Below are 21281 nucleotides of genomic sequence, written 5' to 3' on the forward strand. Positions count from 1 at the left end.
GTATTCTGGTAGTTAACCAGGGAAAGGGGGTTTCATTACAAAGTGGATACTGTGCTACGTCTCCCAGATGATGTTTCAAGACTTAAAGACCTATCCTTCTGCAGCAGGAATGCTGCTTTCTGACAGTCCTCAGCTGTGAGCCCTCTTCAGTAATTGCCTGGATGAGGAAAACTGCCTCACCTAAAGTTGCGTTTTCTTCCTACAACAGCCACAGATCAATGCCTGATCTATAAGGAGGCATAGAAGCCTAGACATTCTGATCACCCCAATTCAAGGCTGGTCTGAAGGGCCATCCCAGTTTTAGATTTTTGTGGGGGTTGGCCAAGGAATTCGTTGAGAATTAATCACAGCCCAGCCTCTTCCTGTGCCCAATTCTGCTTTCCCTTCCCTTCCATGGGTGTTGATCACACGAGGACTTTCTACTAAACTTCGTGCATGCTTATTTCCATTGCAGAGTCCATTCCTAGAGACCTTATGCCTCCTAGTCTGCTTCCTAGTGACACATTGTACAATATTTATGCTTTCATTAATTCCATTTTCAGTATAACACCTGTCATCTCCTCCTTGTGCTGTCCTCACCCCCAGCTCCCTGTGACTGGCATACATAAGGCTAGAGTATCTCCTATTTGACCTCTTCAAAATATAGTTACAGGTTGTATGCTGGGGTGATAGGCAGGCAACCACATGACACTCTAACTGCTTGTTATACAAACTTTAAATCTTACTAAACCTCATGCCACACTTTCAAATGTACCTGGAACCTACAATTCCTGAGCTTTTTCAGAGTGTTCTGTGTTTTAAATCAAATTGCTTCTTATTGCCTCCTCCCACTGGTAGTGTAGGGTTTAGCTTATTCCTGTCTGTCAAATCAGATAACATTTATCCAGTTTCCAATTTCTAAAGTTTTAATCGGTTATATATGCCACCAGATACTGGGCTTCATTTTTCATCTGTCTCTCTAGTTCTATGCTCTTTTTTATACTATATTGTCATTTGAATGGATTGGAGAGGGACAAAAGATAAGCACATATGTCCAATTTGCTGTATGTATCCAAATGTCCTGCACACTTCAGAAAGAAATGGAGTGTTGAGGAATATCAGAAGAAGCTTCTAATCAATTTTAATTTGCTATATTGTGGAGTGCTCTAGTTTTGTTGTGAAAATTAGAAAATGAACCTGTAGATACCACTTTTGTCTGTCAGCTGTCATTATAATGAAAGAGAGTAGACTCAGTAATTGAAGTTTATTATAAGTTTATGACATGAATCTTAGCCAGTGGGATATTTGAGGGCCTAGGAGTACTCTGACTTACCAGTCTTTCAGTTACATTATAATAGTCCTCAATATGCTTTATATGTCTCTTTAGGATCTGAAATTATTACATAAGAAGTTTATCTGAAGTTAACCATATATATTTTAAGGCAATTATTTTTGTTTGTTTGGCCAGAGCTCCAGAACTATTTAGTTATATAGCCAAAAATAGCCAAGAGGATGTGTTCTATGAAGATGACATTTGGCCTGGAGAAAATGAGAATGGGTAAGCAAGATTTTTATGGTATTTATTACCTAATAGTTCAGTTGAGTATTTCCAAAGGCAGATGCAGCTGGTTTGTCAAGAATTTCATATTATAACTTTTTTTTTTTTTTGAGACGGGTTCTTATTCTGTTGCCCAGGCTGAAGTGCAGTGGCTCAAACACAGCTCACTTCAGCCTTGGTTCCCTGGACTCGAACAATCCTCCTACTTCAGCCCCCTGAGTAGCTGGGCCTATAGGCGTATGCCTCTACATTTGGCGATTTTTTTTTTTTTTTTTAGTAGTGACAGAGTCTCATGTTGCCCAGGTTGATCTCAAACTCCTAGGCTCAGGCCATGCTCCTGCCTATATGCCCCAAAGTTCTGGGATTGCAGGCGTGTCTTTTTACTTCTTTTTTTTTTTTTTTTTTTTTTTTTACATTGTTTCATTTTTGCTTTAAGAGCTTAAAATTTTTTCTTTCATTTATATCAACAAATACTTTTAAACAAATCTTTTTGTGGGTTTTTTAATTACTAAGAGGTAACATGTCCATATTTGTATTAGATTTGTAATTAGTCCCAGTTAAGTTCAGTGACTAATTATTAGTTATATGTTTGATGTCTTTTATAATTTATTGCTCTGATAAAGTTGTAATCAAATTTTTAAAAAAATTTTTTTTTGCTTTAGTGCTGAGAAAGTTCAAGAAATTATTACTTGGCTAAAAGGACACCCTGTCAGTACTTTATCTCGTTCTTCTTGTGATTTACAAATTCTGGATGCAGCTATTGTTGAGAAAATTGAGGAAGAAGTCGAAAAGTGCAAGGTACTAACTTTCAGTAACCAAGATTATTGATGAGATCTGGAATTAAATGAACTATACATTATTTTACAAATAATTCATTTGTGTTTCAACCAAATAAAACCTAGAGATTCTACTTAGTATCAAATAATCCTGTAATTTAAAAAATGTTCTGGCCGGACGTGGTGGCTCATGCCTGTAATCCAAGCACTTTGGAGGCCAAGGCGGGTGGATCACCTGAGGTCGGGAGTTCAAGACCAGCATGACCAACATGGTGAAACCCCTGTCTTAAAAAAAAAAAAGTTCCAACCATTTACAGTAACCATTAATAGCCAATAGTGTTATGCCAAATTATATTTATATTGTATAACAGATGTTAATGGCCAGTTCTTAATATAACATATTAAAAATTATATTAAGAAATTGTTACAATTTATATTAAGAATTAAGTTATATTAAGAACTGGCCATTAACCATTAACATATTAGTGTTATGCAATATTATAAACTTATAAAATTATATTTTCAATATACAAAAGACTTTGCATTTAAATTTTATGCCCTTGTAGTGTTTCTGATATTGAGAATTAATATTTTGTCATTCTAGTCACAGTAGAAAGTTTGAGAATAGGGTTAATAATCCCCTATTTCTTCCTGTTCTAACTACATTTTTTTTTTTTGAAACAGTCTCTCTCTGTTGTCCAGGCTGGAGTGTAGTGGCATGATCTTAGCTCACTGCAACCTCCGCCTTCTGGGTTCAAGCAATTCTCCTGCCTCAGCCTCCCAAGTAGCTAGGATTACAGGCACCCACCACCACGCCTGGCTAATTTTTGTATTTTTTAGTGGAGATGGAGTTTTGCCATGTTGGCCAGGCTGGTCTTGAACTCCTGACCTCAGGTGATCCATCCACTTCCGCCTCCCAAAGTGCTGGGATTATAGGGGTGTGAGCCACCATGCCCAGCCTCTAACTACATTCTTTAAAGAGACAGTGCATCTTTTTGTAAAACAAAAAAATATAATTGACTTTTGATAATAAATTCTAAAATGTACTTTTCTTTCTTTTTTTTTTTTTCTTTGAGATGGAGGCTCACTCTGTCACCTAGGCTAGAGTGAAGTGGCGTGATATTAGCCCACTGTAACCTCTGCCTTCAGGTTCAAGTGATTCTTCTGCCTCAGCTTCCTGAGTAGCCGTGTTACAGGCTCCCGCCACCACACCCGGCTAATTTTTGTAATTTTAATAGAGACCAGGTTTCACCATGTTGGCCAGACTGGTCTCGAACTCATGACCTCAGGTGGTCCACTCTCCTTGACCTACCAAAGTCCTGGGATTACAGGCGTGAGCCACCATGCCCAACCTAAAATGTACTTTTCTTACTCATACACTTATTGAGTTGCTAAAATTTTTTGAAATCCATGATCTCTCCTATTTTTTACATCTCACTTTCTTTTAACGCAGTAGACTTTGAGTGCATATTTTGTCTATAGAAAATGAATTTATTATATTACCTTTTTCAATGTTTGATGTCACTTTTCACAAATTTGCCCTTTTTATTAAAATGTTATTGCTTTGCCAATACAACATTCTCTTGTTCGAACTAATTGCAGAATAAGTTAAGAACTGGGTTCTGGAGCGGTCTCCCCTATCCCCTGAGTTTGAATCAGTTTTTTTTTTTTTTAATTTAAGTTCTGGGGTACACGTGCAGATCATGCAGGTTTGTTACATAGGTCTACACGTGCCATGGTGGTGGTATGCTATATCTATCACCCCATCATCTACATTAGGTATTTCTCCTAATGCTATCCCTTCCCAATACCCCTACCCCCTGCTGTTTCTCCCCCAGCCCCCTACCCTTCAGGCCCCACTGTGTGATGTTCCCCTCTCTGTGTCCATGTGTTCTCATTCTTCAACACCCGCTCATGAGTGAGAACATGCAGTGTTTGGTTTTCTGTTCCTGTGTCAGTTTGCTGAGAATGATGGTTTCCAGTTTCATCCATGTCCCTGCAAAGGACATAAACTCATCCTTTTTTATGGCTACATAGTATTCCATGGTATATATGTGCCACATTTTCTTTATCCAGTCTATCATTGATGGGCATGTGGGTTGGTTCCAAGTCTTTGCTGTTTTATGAAGAGTGCCACAATAAACATACATTTTGTATATGTCTTTGTAGTAGAATGATTTATAATCCTTTGGGTCAGTTTTTTGATATTAATAACCCTGGCAAGATACTTAACCTTTCCTTCCATAACACTTGTTTCCTCATTGGTAAAATTACAATAAAATAGTACCTGCCTCATAGGGTCCTCAAAAAGATTAAATGAGTTAATACTGAGTAAATGACTTCTAATAATGCCTAGCTATTATTAATGCCTAATAAGCTTTTATTAATTATTTAAATTATCCTATCACATACTGAAGAGCTGTGATTATAGTCTAGAAAATCATCACTAGATGACTCTTTTTCTCTTTAGGAAAAAATATATGGCTCAGAGCCAAGAGTTTGATTTTTGAAGGGTCATTGATAATCAGCTGAAGATAGAAAGCCTGTATTTCTTTTTAATTGTCTTTCAATGTAGAGTGAAATCAGTTTGTTCACCATCATTTTTGAGGTGAGTTTTCCAATTAAAAAATATTTAAAACCTTAAGCCCCTCAATTTTAACCCGTTTGGATTCAAAGCTTTCTAAAATGTTTCACACATTTTCCCTTTACCTTGCAAATGGAAGATACATATACGAAGTTTTAGTCTGTTATTTTGATTACTACAATTTTTAAAATATATGTGCATATAGATAAGACAGGAATTTTCTTAAACCTGTTAATGTGTCAGGGAGGTGCAGTTATGAGTGACTTTTTTGCTTTCAGTATTATGTTACTAGGGCAATAAAAGAAGGAGAAAAAACTAAAACATAAACACAACAATTCTAAAGATAATTTAAACTTTTCTTAGTAATGCAGGATCAGCATTGAAAGTATCAGTATTTGGCTGGGCACAGTGACTCACAGCTGTAACCCCAGCACTTTGGGAGATGGGAGGATCATTTAAGCCCAGGAGTTTGAGACCAGCCTGAGCAACATCTCTACAAAAAATTAAAAAATTAACCAGACATGGTGGCACAGGCCTCTGGTCCCAGCTACTCAAAAGGCCAAGGCAGGAGGATCACATGAGCCAGGGAGTTTGAGGCTGCAATGAGCCGTGATCACATCACTGCACTCTGGCCTGAGAACAGAGTGAGACCTTGTCTCAAAAAAAAGAAAAAAAAACAGTTTTCTTGTTGGAACATGATTTCCAAACTCAGCTAATTATCAAAATTACCGGCAGAACTTTTTAAAAACACAATTCCGATTCCACCTCTAGGCAGTGCTTCTCAAACTTTCGGATACAAACAAATCACCAGAAGATTTTGTTAAAATATAGTTCTGATTCAGTAGGTCTAGGGTGTGACTTGAAATTCTTCATTTCTTTTTTTTTTTTTTTTTTTTTTTTTGAAATGGAGTTTCCCTTGTTGCCCAGGCTGGAGTGCAACGGCACAATCTCAGCTCACCGCAACCTCCGTCTCCTGGGTTCAAGCAATTCTCCTGCCTCAGCCTCCCAAGTAGCTGGGACTACAGACATGTGCCACCACACCGGGCTAATGTTGTATTTTTAGTAGAGACGGGGTTTCTCCATGTTAGTCAGGCTGGTTTCGAACGCCTGTCTCAGCCTTTCGAAGTACTGGGATTACAGGCATGAGCCACAGTGCCAAGATTCTGCATTTCTAATAAGCTCCTCGGTGATCACATTTTGAGTAGCCAGTTTCCAAACTTCTCATACATTAGGTATGGGTTGGGGCCTATTATGAACATTACCCAGCTTATTCATTTGCCTAATGAACCAGTTTTGATAGCCATGTCCTCTAATCAATGCCATAGTGTAATAATGCCTAAGAATGTCTTAGAGCATATGGGTTATTTTTTGATATGCAATACTTCAGGCACAGTTCTTGTGGCTGCTTTTTAAAGTTCCTTTAAATATTCATAATCTTTCTTTTTGCTGTTGTAGTCTTTTAGTGAATCTAGTCTGCTATGGGCTGAGAGCATAGACACTTTGTCAATAAGGCCTTCACTGTTCACTCAATTAAAATTGTAATATCTTCCCCCCGCCACTGCTATCCTCCTTAACTGCTTCATTTTTCTCTAGGCTTTTTACCTTCTAACATGCTATATATCTTCCCTATTTTGTGTCTTATATATCTCCCTCAACTAGAATGAGAGAACAGATCACTGCTTTATCCCCAGTACCTCAATTAATCAATATATAGCACACAAATGGAACTCGGTAAATATTTATTGAAAGAATAAATGAAATGTGTCATAACAAAAAAAATAGATACTGTTTAAAGGCTTGAGCATTTTATAGTATATAAATACTTGAACCGTATAGTTTATGGACTCTATAGCATGGGTTCCGTCTGTGTCCCTTTATACTTATTCCCATAAGCTGTGTTCTAAAGAGACGTGACTGCCATATAATTAAACTGCTGTAATTTTTTTAATTGGGTAAGCATTAACTTTAAATTTTTTAGTATGAATAGTAGTTTATGAATTGTAAAGGATATAAATTATTCTCATGTTTTATTATCTAGAACAGGTAATATTTCCATCTTACAGATGGAAGGAAGCTGATGCCTAAAGTAGTTAAGTGTGATTCACAGAACTAGCAAGTAGCAAAGATAGGAGAAAAGTCTTCTTCCAGCATTTTTTAGATAATGAAAAGATTCTAATATCAAGTGTTACGATAAATTCAAAGCAAAGGGTTTTGTTAAATGAATGCCACCATAGTTTACAAGTGACCATAAAATTCATGGTATGGTCATAGATCAGTAATTGATACTTTTAAAAAGTATATAAATCTTGATTGGCCATTGTGTGTAATTCTTTTTGTAGTTATAAAAAAGGCATTTGAATAGGATAGCATTTATATAAAGTCCAAAACAGATAATTATAATCTTTTGTGTTAGAAGTAAGGTTACTTTAGGAAAGGGTAGTAACTGGAAGGAGATGGAAAGGATTTCTTATGTTGTGTTTGGCAATGTTGTTTGTTGAACCAGGCATAGTTATACCTAGATATACTATTAAAGTTCATTGGTCTACATACTTATAATTTTTCATTTTCGTCCCCATGCTGTCTTACACTTCAACAAAAAATTTTACTTTAAAAAGTTTTAAAATAATAATTTAAGCTGTAGGCATTTTATATGTGTTTATTTTCTTTCTCCTTGCTGCAGCTGCAGAACTTGAAATGTTTTAAAAATTAATCACTTCATTTGGCTTTTTAAAATTCCGCCATGTGGCAATAGTGAGTAGTTGATTGATTTAAAAATTTTACATTTTAAAAATATTTAACAATTTTTCTTTTTCCTCAGCAAAGAAAGAATAATAAGAAAGTACGAGTAACAGTGAAGCCCCATTTGCTATACAGAGTAAGTTTTCTATCAAAGAATTCAGAGTTGTTGCTTTCATTTTGTATACATGAAAGGAACAAAAATGTTCTTATTTTTGGAAAAATGAGAAAAATGAGGAAAAAAAGTTTAGTAGGAAAAGTTTTTTTTTTAATTTGGAATTAATAGCTTTCTTCTCTTCAGCCTTTAGAACAGCAACATGGAGTCATTCCTGATCGGGATGCAGAATTTCGTCTTTTTGACCGTGTTGTAAATGTGAGAGAAAACTTCTCAGTTCCAGTTGGCCTTCGAGGCACCATCATAGGAATAAAAGGAGGTAACATCTTAATACTTGACCCGTCTTCAAATTAATTTATATTGTAAAGTAATACACAGACTTGTCTGTTTTTTATATCCAAGCAGAAAGTGACTATAAATCAGGAACAAACTAAATCTTTTTATCTTTTAGTTAAAATTTTTTTAGGTTATGCTTTTCAGAGAAAAAAAAAAAATCTCTTCTTTTTTATTATATAATCATCTGGAAAGAGATTAAAAGATGGAGAAATTGAGAAGGGGCTGCTGAGAATTTAGTAGTTTATATCACATTAAAATTACACAAGATCTTGGTGAGCATACATGTTTTCATGAAACTGATAGAGAATATTCATTGTTTCTCCCGAGTTAAACATTTGTCTAATCTGGTTCAGAGCTTTATCTTTATTTTCATTGTAATCACTTAGTTTCTGAAAATAAATAAACTTATATTACATTAGTTACAGTTAAAAGATTTGAAAATTGCTGGGCTCAGTGGCTCACACCTGTAATCCCAGCACTTTGGGAGGCCTAGGTGGGCAGATTACGAAGTCAGGAGTTTGAGACCAGCCTGACCAACATGGTGAAATCCAGTCTCTACTAAAAATACAAAACAGCCAGCTGTGGTGGCACGCACCTGTAGTCCCAGAGGAAGCTGAGGCAGGAGAATCACTTGAACCCAGGAGGCGGAGGTTTCAGTGAGCTGAGATCACGCCATTGCACTCCATCCAGCCTGGGCAACAGAGCGAGACTCCATCTCAAAAAAAAAGATCTGAAAATTAGGCCGGGCGCGGTGGCTCACGCGTGTAATCCCAGCACTTTGGGAGGCCGAGGCGGGTGGATCACGAGGTCAAGAGATCAAGACCATCCTGGTCAACAGGGTGAAACCCCATCTCTACTAAAAATACAAAAAATTAGCTGGGCATGGTGGTGCGTGCCTGTAATCCCAGCTACTCAGGAGGCTGAGGCAGGAGAATTGCCTGAACCCAGGAGGCGGATGTTGCGGTGAGCCGAGATCACGCCATTGCACTCCAGCCTGGGTAACAAGAGTGAAACTCCGTCTCAAAAAAAAAAAAAAAAATCTGAAAATTGAACGTGCTTATTATTAATTTGGACTTTATGAATACAACTAAATCACATATGTAAAACAGACCTATCAGTCTGTGCACAACAGTGTGGATACGGTTCACACTACTGTACCATACACTTAAAAGTGGCTAAGATGGTGAACTTTTATTTTTTTTATTTTTTTTTTTTTGAGACAGAGTCTCGCTCTGTTGCCCAGGCTGGAGTGCAATGGCGCGATCTCACCTCACTACAACCTCCGCCTCTCATGTTCAAGTGATTCTCCTGCCTCAGCCTCTCGAGTAGCTGGGATTATAGGTGCACACCACCACACCTAGGTAATTTTTGTATGTTTTTTTAGTAGAGACAGGGTTTCACCATGTTGGCCAGCCTGGTCTCAAACTCCTGACCTCGTGATCCACCTGCCTCAGCCTCCCAAAGTCCTGGGATTACAGGCATAAGCCACCACACCCAGACATTTGATGGTTTTTTAACCACCAAAAAAAAAAAAGGAGAAGAGGGAAGAAAAAAGGAAGCAGCAGCTAAATATCTGAGTGTTCCCCCAGATATATTCCTGGAATAACCAGCTTCATAGCATAGATTCAGAAAAAAGTCAGTGCCAGCATGAAGCAGCATCACGCATGCAGGGGTCAGTGTGCTGGCAACACTCTTTATATATATAATCACAGGCACCCAACCTCTTCGTCTATCCATCCCAAAAGTAGGAAGAACAGGCAGGACACTAGCCAAAGAGAACTGCTTAATAGTGCCATCAATGTGCCAGGCACTAACACATTTTGCATTTAACCCTCACTATCACCCAAGGGGTGGGTGTTATTTTCTCACCTGAGAGGTTAGGTAGCCTTTCTGTGTTCACATAGATAAGTGGCAGAGCTGGGATTTGAACTACTTCCCCTGAGTCCTACCTAAATTTGAACTGTGGTTCTGTACATTTTCCATCTGTAGATCCTCTTTGGATCTTACTGCCCACCTAAAAGAATTTTCTTCCCTAATTTTATTTTCTCGTTTTTTAGAAGACTCACTGTTGTTAAGATGTCAATGAAATCAGTTGCTTTGATTTATAGAGTCAAAGAAATCTCGATCAAAATCCCAGTAGCCAGTTTTTTAGAAATTGATAAGCTGGTCGTAAAATAAAGCAGAGGCTCTAGACTAACCAGAAAAATTTGAAAAAGGACAAATTTGGAGAATTTACCCCACCTGATTTCAAAACTTTACAAAGCTAGAATAATGAAAAACAATGTCAAATAAGTAGAAAGATAGACATATAGATCAATGGAATATAACTAGAGTCCTGAAATAGACCCATACCTATATGGTCAACTGATTTTACAACAAATGTGCCAGGATAATTTGATGAAGGGATAATGTCTTTAGTAAGTGGTGCTGGCCGGGCGCGGTGGCTCAAGCCTGTAATCCCAGCACTTTGGGAGGCCGAGGCGGGTGGATCACGAGGTCAAGAGATCAAGACCATCCTGGCCAACACGGTGAAACCCCGTCTCTACTAAAAATACAAAAAAAAATTAGCTGGGCATGGTGGTGCGTGCCTGTAATCCCAGCTACTCAGGAGGCTGAGGCAGGAGAATTGCCTGAACCCAGGAGGCGGAGGTTGCGGTGAGCTGAGATCGCACCATTGCACTCCAGCCTGGGTAACATGAGTGAAACTCTGTCTCAAAAAAAAAAAAAAAAAAAAAAAAAAGTGGTGCTGTCCTCATTAGTATAGTGGTGAGCAATAAGAAAAAAACATGTAAATTAGTGTAAAAATCGTGCTGGATATATTGAGGGTTTGTTTAGTGTAAAAGAAAAAAAATGGCATTGGAACAATTAGACACCATATGCAAAAAAATAGGCCACAACCCTTTACCTTACATTCTCTATAAAAATTAGCTCAAAGTGAATCAAAGACTAAATTTAAGAGCTAAAAATATAGACTTTTAGGAGAAAATCTTAATAACCTAGAATTTGGTAAATATATTTTAAATAACACACAGAGAGTCTGAAAGAAAATTGCCAGACAGGCGCAATGGCTCACACCTATGATACCAATACGTTGGGAGGCCAAGACAGGAGGATTGCTTGAGCCCAGAAGTTTGAAACTAGCCTGGGTAACAAAGAGAAACTCTGTCTTTAAAATAAAAAAATTTTTTAATTAGCTAGGCATGGTGTTGTGCACCTACAATCCTAGCTAATCGGGAGGCTGAGGTGGGAGAATCACTTGAGCCCAGGAGATCGGGGATGCAGGGATCCATGATTACACTCCTTCCTGGGTGACAGAGTGAGACCCTTTCAAAATAAAGAGAGAGAGGAGAGAGACAGAAGGAAGGAAGGGAAGGAAGAAAGGAAGCAAGAAAGAAAAGAAGGAAGGGAAGAAGAGAAAAAAGAAGAAAAGAATAGGCCAGGGGATGGAGGGAGGGAGGAAAAATGAAAAGAAGAAAAGAATAGGCCAGGGGATGGAGGGAAGGAGGGAAAAAAAGGGTAGGGGAGGGAAGGAAAAAGAAAAGAAAGGCCGGCGCAGTGGCTCACGCCTGTAATCCCAGTACTTTGGGAGGCCGAGGCGGGTGGATCACAAGGTCAAGAGATAGAGACCATCCTGGTCAACATGGTGAAACCCCGTCTCTACTGAAAATACAAAAAATCAGCTGGGCATGGTGGCGTGTGCCTGTAATCCCAGCTACTCAGGAGGCTGAGGCAGGAGAATTACCTGAACCCAGAACGCGGAGGTTGCGGTGAGCCGAGATTGCGCCATTGCACTCCAGCCTGGGTAACAAGAGTGAAACTCCGTCTCAAAAAAAAAAAAAAAAGAAAGAAAGAAAAAGAAAAGAAAAATAAAAAGGCTGGGCACGGTGGCTCATGCCTGTAATCCCAACACTTTGGGAAGCCAAGGTGGGTGGATCACTTGAAGTCAGGAGTTTGAGGACAGCCTGGCCAACATGATGAAACCCCATCTCTACTAGAAATACAAAAATTAGCCAGATGTGGTGGTGGGTGCCCACAATCCCAGCTACTTGGGAGGCTGAGGCAGGAGAATTGCTTGAGCACAGGAGGTGGAGGTTGCAGTGAAATGAAATCACACCACTGCACTCCAGCCTAGGCAACAGAGCAAGACTCTGTCTCAAAAACAAAAAAAGGAAAAAGAAAAGAAAGAAAAAGAAAATTGCTACTTTAGACTTCATCAAAATTAAAAAAAAAACAAACCTGCTCTTCAAAAGGCACCATTACAGAAATGAAAAGGAAAATATTAGCAAAACATAAATCCAATAAAATGCTTTTATTTAGACTACATAAAAGTTTTTTACAACTTAATAAATCAAACAACCTAGTTTTTAAAATGATCAAAATAGCTGGACAAATATTTTACCACAGAAGATATATGGATGGCAAACAAGCACATGAAAGATGTTCAACATCATTTGTTATTAGGGAAATAACAAATTAAAACCAAATACGATATTACCACATACAGACTAGAATGACTTAAATTAAAAAGAGTGATTATACCAAGTGTTGGCAATGAGATAGGGCAGCTAGAACTCTCCTATATTGCCAGTGGTAATGTAAAAGATAAAACCACTTTAGAAAGTAGTTTAGCGGGTTTTTTTTTCTCCCCCTCATTGGTGGGTTATCATAATGAAGGTAAGTTCTTAAAAAGTTAAACATATTGCATAGGTCCCAGCCATTCCATTCATGGGTGCGTATTTTCCCAAGAGAAATGAGGGCTTAAATCCACATAAAGCCTTGTTCATGAATCTTCATAGCAGCTTTATATGTAATAACCAAAAACTAGAAATAATCTAAATCCCCATCGACAGATGAATGGATAAACAAATTCTTGGATATTTATGCAGTGGAATACTTCTGAGCTATAAAAAAAGAAGCAACTACTGATGATACACACAACATGGGTGACTCTCAAAATAATTTTGCTCAAATAAGCCAGACAAGCGAGGAATACACATTACATTATTTCATTTACATAAAATTCTGCAAATGTGAAGTAACCTATGGTGATAGCAGAGTTTTAGTTGTTGCCTAGATCAGGAGGATTTGGATTACAAAAGGACGTGGAAAGCTTGGAAGTGATTATCCTATTTATCATGGCTTCATGGTTAATTATGTATGTTAAAACTCACTAACTTGTATACTTCAACTATATGCAGTGTATCATATGTTAGTTATACCTCAGGCTGTTTTTTTAAAAAAGTACATGTCCTAAAACCCAGCAGTTTCACTTTTGACCTAGGGAACATTCACCTGCATAAAAGACACATTTGCATGTTCATTGTAGCATTGTTTATAATAGCAAAAGGTAGAAATCACCTAAATGTCTGTCTGCAGGAGAATGGATAAATTACTGTATACCCATAGATGGGATACTGTATATGCAGAAAACTGAATGAACACATGTTTACATGGTTGAATCTCACAAATATAATGTTGAAAGAAATAAAAATAAGTTGCAAAATAATATATTCTCTGTGATAGGTATGTGTTTCAAAACTTGCAAAATAATACTATGTATTATTCAGAGATACATATATATGTAGTAGAAGTATGAAGAAACATAAGGAATCATAACTGCCAAAGTGAAGATAACGATTACAAAGAAACCATTTCTTTTCTTTTATAAACAAAAGGAGTAGTTGGGAATTGGGACACAGTGATCCTCTAAGGCACTGGTATTCTGTTTCTTAGCTTATATAATGTTCCTTATATTAATATGCCATTCTTCATATCCTGAATATTTTATGTGATATCCAGAATTTTTAAAATAAATACTTCCAAACACTCCAAAAATTTAATCTACTGATTTTTCATCATATGATTTTTTAGTGACTCTTTTTCTCTTTCTGTTTTAATAGCTATTAGAGAAGCTGATGTACTATTTGAAGTATTATTTGATGAAGAATTTCCTGGAGGCTTAACAATAAGGTTTGTATTTTCCAATGATAATTGCCCTTTGTGAATATGTTCATGTGGCCAATGACTTTACATTACTTTTTATTTGTTTACAATTTCAGTTCATGGTATGTGTAAGACATACTTGCTACTAGGGATTTAGCACTGAATAAGACAGACATGCCTTCTACCCTCACAGAGCTTTCATTTTAGTGAGGAAGGTAATTAGGCAACTGATTACAATATTAATTATTTAATTAAAATATGGCAAGCACTAGGAAGAAGTACAGGTTTCTGTAAAAAGTATGACCTGTTCTGCAAGTAACAGAAAGGCCTCCTTGAAGAAGTGATATTTAAGATATAACTTGAAGAATGAATAATAGCTAAACCAGGCAAAAAAGGGGGTAATAATGAAGTGTGCACAGGAAGAGGGAATGGCATATGTAAACAATGTTATTAGGGCTACATAACTTGAGGAATAGAAATGTCCTTTGAAATTAGTGACATGGCCGGGCGCGGTGGCTCAAGCCTGTAATCCCAGCATTTTGGGAGGCCGAGGCGGGTGGATCACGAGGTCAAGAAATCGAGACCATCCTGGTCAACATGGTGAAACCCCGTCTCTACTAAAAATACAAAAAATTAACTGGGCATGGTGGCACGTGCCTGTAATCCCAGCTACTCAGGAGGCTGAGGCAGGAGAATTGCCTGAACCCAGGAGGCGGAGGTTGCGGTGAGCCGAGATCGCGCCATTGCACTTCAGCCTGGGTAACGTGAGCGAAACTCCGTCTCAAAAAAAAAAAAAAAAAAAAAAAAGAAATTAGTGACATGTATGACTTTGTCACCAATTTTAGTGAAGTTATAGGTACTCAAGAGAGATTAGTGTGATTTGAGAAGTGAATGGCAGATGTAGTAACAAAGGCAGGAAATTGAGGCAACACTTGAGAAGTTTAAAGAAAAGGAGAAAGTTAACTGGAAGTTAGGAGGTTTAAAGGAAGAGGGTTAGATCGTTTTAATTTAGCATAGAAGAGATGAGTATTTGGCAGGGAATGTACTAACAGAGAGTTTAAAGTTTTAGGAACAATGATCATGATGAAACAAGAGGCACCATGGTATAAACTCTCTCACTTAAACATTTTAGTACCTTGGGTAGGTTAGTTAAGTGTCTGACCCTCAATTTCCTCATCTGTAATGAAGATACATACATACTTCACTAGGTTACTGTGAGGATGAAATGAAATCCTTTTTAGTTTTCTACTTTCTAAAAGCCAGCTGGAAAACTGAACTGAATTTAGCTAGTTTCTTTTTCTCCTCTATTTTGATAAATTAGTAATTAAAGTTAAAAATTACCCTTCTTTAAACTCCTTGCATGAAATCACAGTATTCAGCTGTTATACCAAGTAGTCACCTTCAGGTTGCTATTATTGTTGTTTTGCAGTTTAAATATGCTTGTTACTCAAAGACTTTCCTGTCTTCACTCTTCACATACATCGGCAGAGTCTAGATCTGTCTGATTTTATTTTTCATGAAAATGTTTGATTACCAATACCTTTGATTCACTAACTTTTCAAAATACATTTTAAATATATTTTTGTGTTTTTTTTTCCTCAGTGTCTTTTTCCCCCCTCTCCTAGTAAAGGACAGCAAATTTCTTGACCGATAGAGAGCTGGGTAAAGGATTACCTGCCTTCAGTATATTCATTTCTGTAATGCAGAATCTTTAGTAAATTTAGTTCTCATGAAAATAGATACTTCCTAGCAACCTTGAACTTACAAAGGTTTCTAATAGACCCATATTTTTCCACTTTCGATTAAGAAAATTACACCCTGAAAGAGAAAAAAATTAGGTGATAGAGTTAAAAACAAGAGAAGGTTTCTTTAATATCTTATACTTTTATCAAGGCCATGAAAGATGGAAATCACAAATACTTGTCTCTTAAGCCTTTCCAGATACAGGCCTGGAACTTTAAGATGAGAAAATGAGGGAAAAGGGGCTGGACTCCACAGTTGACCAATAGACAAATGAGAGCAAATCTAACATTCACCCTGTTGCTTAGGAAGAGCCACTCTGAGAATGTATACTCCTGAGATTTCATATCTTAGACTTTGCAAACCACAGTTGTTTTTGTTTGTTTGTTTGTTTTTGAGACAGAGTCTTGCTCTGTTGCCCAGTCTGGAGTGCAGTGGCGAAGTCTCAGCTCACCGCAGCCTCCATCTCGTGTTTAAGTGATTCTCCTGCCTCAGCCTCCCAGATAGCTGGGATTACAGGTGTGCGCCACCAAGCCCAGCTAATTTTTTAGTATTTTTAGTAGAGACAGAGTTTCACCATGTTTGCCAGGCTGGTCTCAAATGTGTGACCTCAAATTATCTGCCCGCCTTGACCTCCCAAGTGTTGAGATTACGAGTGTGAGCTACCATGCCTGGCTCCACAGTTTTCTTTAAGAAGTTTGAGGCTGGGCGTGGTGGCTCACATCTGTTACCCCAACACTTGCGGGTTACAGAATTACTTGAGCCCAGGAGTTCAAAACCAGCCTGGCAACATAGTAAGACCCTGTCTCTAAAAACAAATATAAAAGCATGCCAGGCTTGGTGCCATGCACCTGTGGTCTCAGTTACACAGGAGGCTGAGATGGGAAGACTGCTTGAGTCCAGGAGTTTGACACTGCAGTTAGCTAGGATATTGCACTCCAGCCTGAGTGACAGAGCAAGATCTCATCTCTTAAAAAAAAAAAAAAAGATTAATATTTAATTCATAAATTTATCAGTTGTATTCAGCAATTAAAACACAAGCTTCTTAAGAACAAATCAGCACACGCCCCTGGAACATAGCTGGGTTTTCTCTACTTGGTAAATACCAAATGTTCTCTTAGGAAACTTTTTAGAAATCTGTCATCTTATAAATTGAAATATTTCTGTGATTTGAGGTTCCTCTACTGAATTAAAAAGTAGTGTTTACTAATGCTGATGATGGATTGTCCACCAAAAATTATTTGACTCTTCTCCCTAACACATTTAGTATTGTTTTCCTTCTGACCGTGATAGAACTTTTTACTTTCAGATGCTCACCTGGTAGAGGTTATCGACTGCCAACAAGTGCCTTGGTGAACATTTCTCACGGGAGTCGCTCTGAAACTGGAAATCAGAAGTTGACAGCCATCGTGAAACCACAGCCAGCTGTGCATCACTATAGCTCAAATTCATCAGTTTCTACTGGGCATTTGGGAGGCCTCAACCATTCCCCTCAGTCACTTTTTGTTCCTACTCACGTAAGACTCTCAGTCTTCCAACTTATCCTCTACCCCTTTTTACAAGTCACAAATCACAGCAGACTTTGTAAATATAAACCTAGATTAACTTAGCTTCCCTTTTTTATTTAAAAGATTTTGGTTCAGGTCAATTCCAGATTTAAGATACTAGGCTAGTAAAGAAAGCTATTGATAGCATTCCACCTCTGCTATAAAATAAGTTTGTATTAAAGGAAAAAAAAACATGTTTACATGGGAACTTGAGAATGTGCATATCTTCTCTTTATATGTTTACTTTTCAAGTTAATATTTAATTTTTTTCTTATGTAATACAAATGTCCATGCTATCTACTATAAATAGCATATATTTGAAAGATAAAAGGGAAACAATTATATCACATTTATCAAAAACAATTTTCAAGTTTCTACCAGACAATTTATGGGTGATTTCCTTTATTTCCTCTTTCTGGGAACAAAAATTAAGTTGTCTTGTGTGAGATATTTTATTTAATTCCATGGCCCCAAATCTCATGCTTATTAAGTACATTTTTTAATCCAAATGATACCTGTTTATTATAGACCAGTTGGAAAACACAGATAAGTAGATGATAACAAAGGAAACACAAGCAGAAGTCCTCTCAATCTCATAGGTAACCACTGTCAAAATTTGGTGCCTATTTTTCCAGCGTTTTAATCTTAAGTAATAGTCGATATTTAAATTTATTAAATTATTTTGTGTAAAGTGAAGATTTTTAAAATAAAATTTTTAGGTGTTAATTTGAGTGAGATAATGTATTTTAGTACATTAGAAGACAAAAGAAAATCTGTTGGTGGTGATACTGATTCAGTAAAATCTTTTATAATGTTTGTTAGGCTTTAAATACTTTTCATTAAATAAAACCATTCAAAACCAATTGCATATAAAGAAGAACAGTTTCACTCTCATAGAATACTTTTGTGATTACTATGCTGAGCTTTAGAAAAAAGGGAACTAAGAGATTTCAGATAATGAAAGTTAGTTTAGGGGTGGATGTGGTAGCTCATGTCTGTAACCCCAACACTCTGGGATGCTAAGGCAGGAGGACTACTTGAGGCAGGAATTCAAGACCAGCCACACAGCAAAACATAGCAACTCATCCCTAGAAGAAGAAAAAAATTAGTTGGGCATGGTGGTACACACTTGTAGTCCTAGCTCCACAGGAGGCTGAGGATTGAGCCAGAAATTCGAGGTTACAGTGACCTATGACCCTACCACAGGTCCCTAGCCTGGGCAACATGAGCAAGACATTGAGTCAAAAAAGAAAAAAAAAAAAGTTAGTTTAATGTCCTTTCTGCCCTGAATAACATTAATAAATAAATTATTTGATTTGATTTTTAATATGTATTTTTATTTCTTCCTATTTCCTTAAGAAATTGTTTGTGCTTTGCTAGGTACCTACTAAAGATGATGATGAGTTTTGCAACATTTGGCAGTCCTTACAGGGATCTGGAAAGATGCAACACTTTCAGCCAACTATACAAGAGAAGGTTAGTATTCCTTGTTTTGATGGACAATTAATTTAAAGAAAATATACTTTTAAGACCGCAATTATTATTTTTCTATGAAATCTCATAAAATAGGAAATGAAAATTTTGATCATGAATTTTCTTTTTTTTTAACTATAATTTCAACTTTATTTTCGATTCAGGGGGATACATGTACAGGCTTGTTACATGAATATACTGTGTGACACTGAGCTTTAGGGTGCAAATCATCCTGTCACCCAGACTGTGAGCCTAGCACCCAACAGGTGGTTTTTCAGCTCTTCCCCCACACAATTAGTAACCCCCAGTGTCTGTTATTCCCATCTTTATGACCATGTGTACCCAATGCATAGCTCCTGCTTATGAGAACTATATAGTATTTGGTTTTCTGTTCCTATTTGTGTTCACTTAGCATGATGGCCTTCAGTTCCACACATGTTGCTGCAAAGGACATTATTTTGTTCTTTTTTATGACTGCATAGTATTCATAGTATATATTCTGTGCTATATATATACCACATTTTTAAAATTCTGGCCAGGCACTCTGGCTCATGCCTGTAATCCCAGCACCTTGAGAAGCTGAGGTGGATGGATCATTCGAGGTCAGGAGTTAAAGACCAGCCCAGCCAACATGGTGAAACCCCATCTCTACTGAAAATACAAAACTTAGCCAGGCATGGTGGTGCACACTTGTAATCCCAGCTACTTGGGAGGGTGAGACATGAGAATTGCTTGAACTTGGGAGGCAAAGGTTGCAGTGAGCCAAAATCACCCCACTTTACTCCAGCCTAGGCAACAGAGCAAGAGTTGGTCTCTAAATCAATCAGTCAATCCATCAATCAATTTTATCCACCATTGATGAGCGCTTAGGTTGATTCCATGTCTTTGCTATTGTGAATAGCAAATGCAATGAATATTTATGGGTATGTGTCTTTTTGGAAGAATGGTTTCTTTTCACTGGGTTATATACACAACAATGGGATTATTGGGTCAAATGGTAAGTTCTGTTTTAAGTTCTTTGAGAAATCTCTAAACTACTTTCTACAGTGGCTGAACTAATTTACATTTTTACCAAGAGTATATAACATTCCCTTTTTTCTGCAGCCTCACCAGCATCTGTTACTTTTTGACAGCCATTTTGACTGGTGTGAGATGGTATCTCCTTGTGGTTTTGATTTGCATTTTTCTGATGAGTAATGATGTTGAACATTTTTTTCATATGTTTGTTGGCCACTTATATATGTCTTCTTTTGCAGAGTATATATTCATGTCTTTTTCCCATTTTTTTCAATTTCTTAAATTAAAAGATAAATTTTCTTAAGATTTTATAAATCTTCTCTGTATCATTCCAATTTTAGTATATGTGCTCCTGAAGTGAGCATCTTGCGCCCATTTTTAAGTGGCGTTATTTGTTTTTTGCTTGTTGAATGAAGTTTCTTAGAGATTCTTGATATTAGACCTTTGTCATATGCACAGTTTGTGAATATCCCATTCCGTAGGTTGTTTTTACTCTGGTGATCGTTTTTTAGTGAGCAGAAACTCTATAGTTTAAGTAGGTCCTACTGGTAAATTTTTGTTTTTGTTGCAATTGCTTTTGAGGACTTAGTCATACATTCTTTCTCAAGGCCGACATTCTGAGTGGTATTCCTTAGGTTTTCTTCTAGGATTCTTACAGTTTTAGGACTTATATTTTAAGTCTTTAATCCATCTTGAGTTAATTTTTGTATATACTGAAAGGTAGGGGTCCAGTTTCATTCTTCTGCATATGGCTAGCCAGCTATCCTATCATGTATAGGGAATCCTCACCCCATTGCTTGTTTTTGTTGATGCTGTCAAAACCCAGATGGTTGTAAGTGTACCATTTTATTTCTGCATTCTCTATCCTGTTCCATTGGTCTGTATGTCTGCTTTTGTACCAGTACCATGCTACTTTTGTTACATGGTAACATAAACTTACAGTGTAACTTGAAGTTAGGTAATGTGATGTCTGCCATTGTTCTTTTTGCTTAAGATTGACTTGGCTATCTGGGCTCTTTTCTGGTTCCATGTGAACATGAATTTTTGTAATTATTTTCAGACCTGTAAAAGCTTCTGGACCAATGAGTTTAGAATATAGAAAATGTTTCTTTTAAATCAGCTTTAGGGTTTTTTTAATTTACAAAGTCATAGTAACTATATTTTAAATTCAACAAAGACACTAATCACATTTAACAACTTATTTTTTTCCACTTGAATGTGTCACTTTATGCTGGTAGTTGGTTATCTTAAATATGAATGAGGAAATATGCATTCCTTGGTAGAGATTAAGAAGAGGAAAAAAAGTGCTGCTAAAAGAGTAGAGACTCAGACAAAGAAAGGAAGAGGAAAGGAATACGTTCCTACATGTTTTGTTAGTTACGTGCGTTTTGAGCTTAGATTAAAAAGGAATGTTCAGACAGGCATGGTGGCTCACACCTGTAATCCCAGCACTTTGGGAGGCTGAAGCTGGAGGATT

The 21281-nt window shown here is 37.2% G+C and overlaps 1 protein-coding gene across 13 annotated transcripts in view; it reads left to right on the forward strand.

Moving 5' to 3' along the window:
• The window catches only part of XRN1 (5'-3' exoribonuclease 1), a 134318-nt gene that overhangs the window by 57162 nt on the left and 55875 nt on the right, over positions 1–21281 (forward strand). For all 13 annotated transcript variants that reach the window (XR_004264581.1, XR_004264584.1, XR_004264582.1 and 10 more), the window contains 7 exons: positions 1448–1537; positions 2200–2335; positions 7716–7772; positions 7935–8067; positions 13985–14054; positions 17077–17284; positions 18695–18790. Coding sequence is in view for 9 of the 13 variants with exons in the window: in XM_032264391.1 (XP_032120282.1) it covers positions 1448–1537; positions 2200–2335; positions 7716–7772; positions 7935–8067; positions 13985–14054; positions 17077–17284; positions 18695–18790 (790 nt within the window). In the remaining 4 variants the exon portion in view is untranslated. The remainder of the gene's footprint in view (positions 1–1447; positions 1538–2199; positions 2336–7715; positions 7773–7934; positions 8068–13984; positions 14055–17076; positions 17285–18694; positions 18791–21281) is intronic.

The sequence above is a fragment of the Sapajus apella genome, unplaced genomic scaffold (genome assembly GCF_009761245.1).
Source record: "Sapajus apella isolate SASKATOON/1434 unplaced genomic scaffold, GSC_monkey_1.0 scaffold4, whole genome shotgun sequence".
Classification (NCBI taxonomy): domain Eukaryota; kingdom Metazoa; phylum Chordata; class Mammalia; order Primates; family Cebidae; genus Sapajus; species Sapajus apella.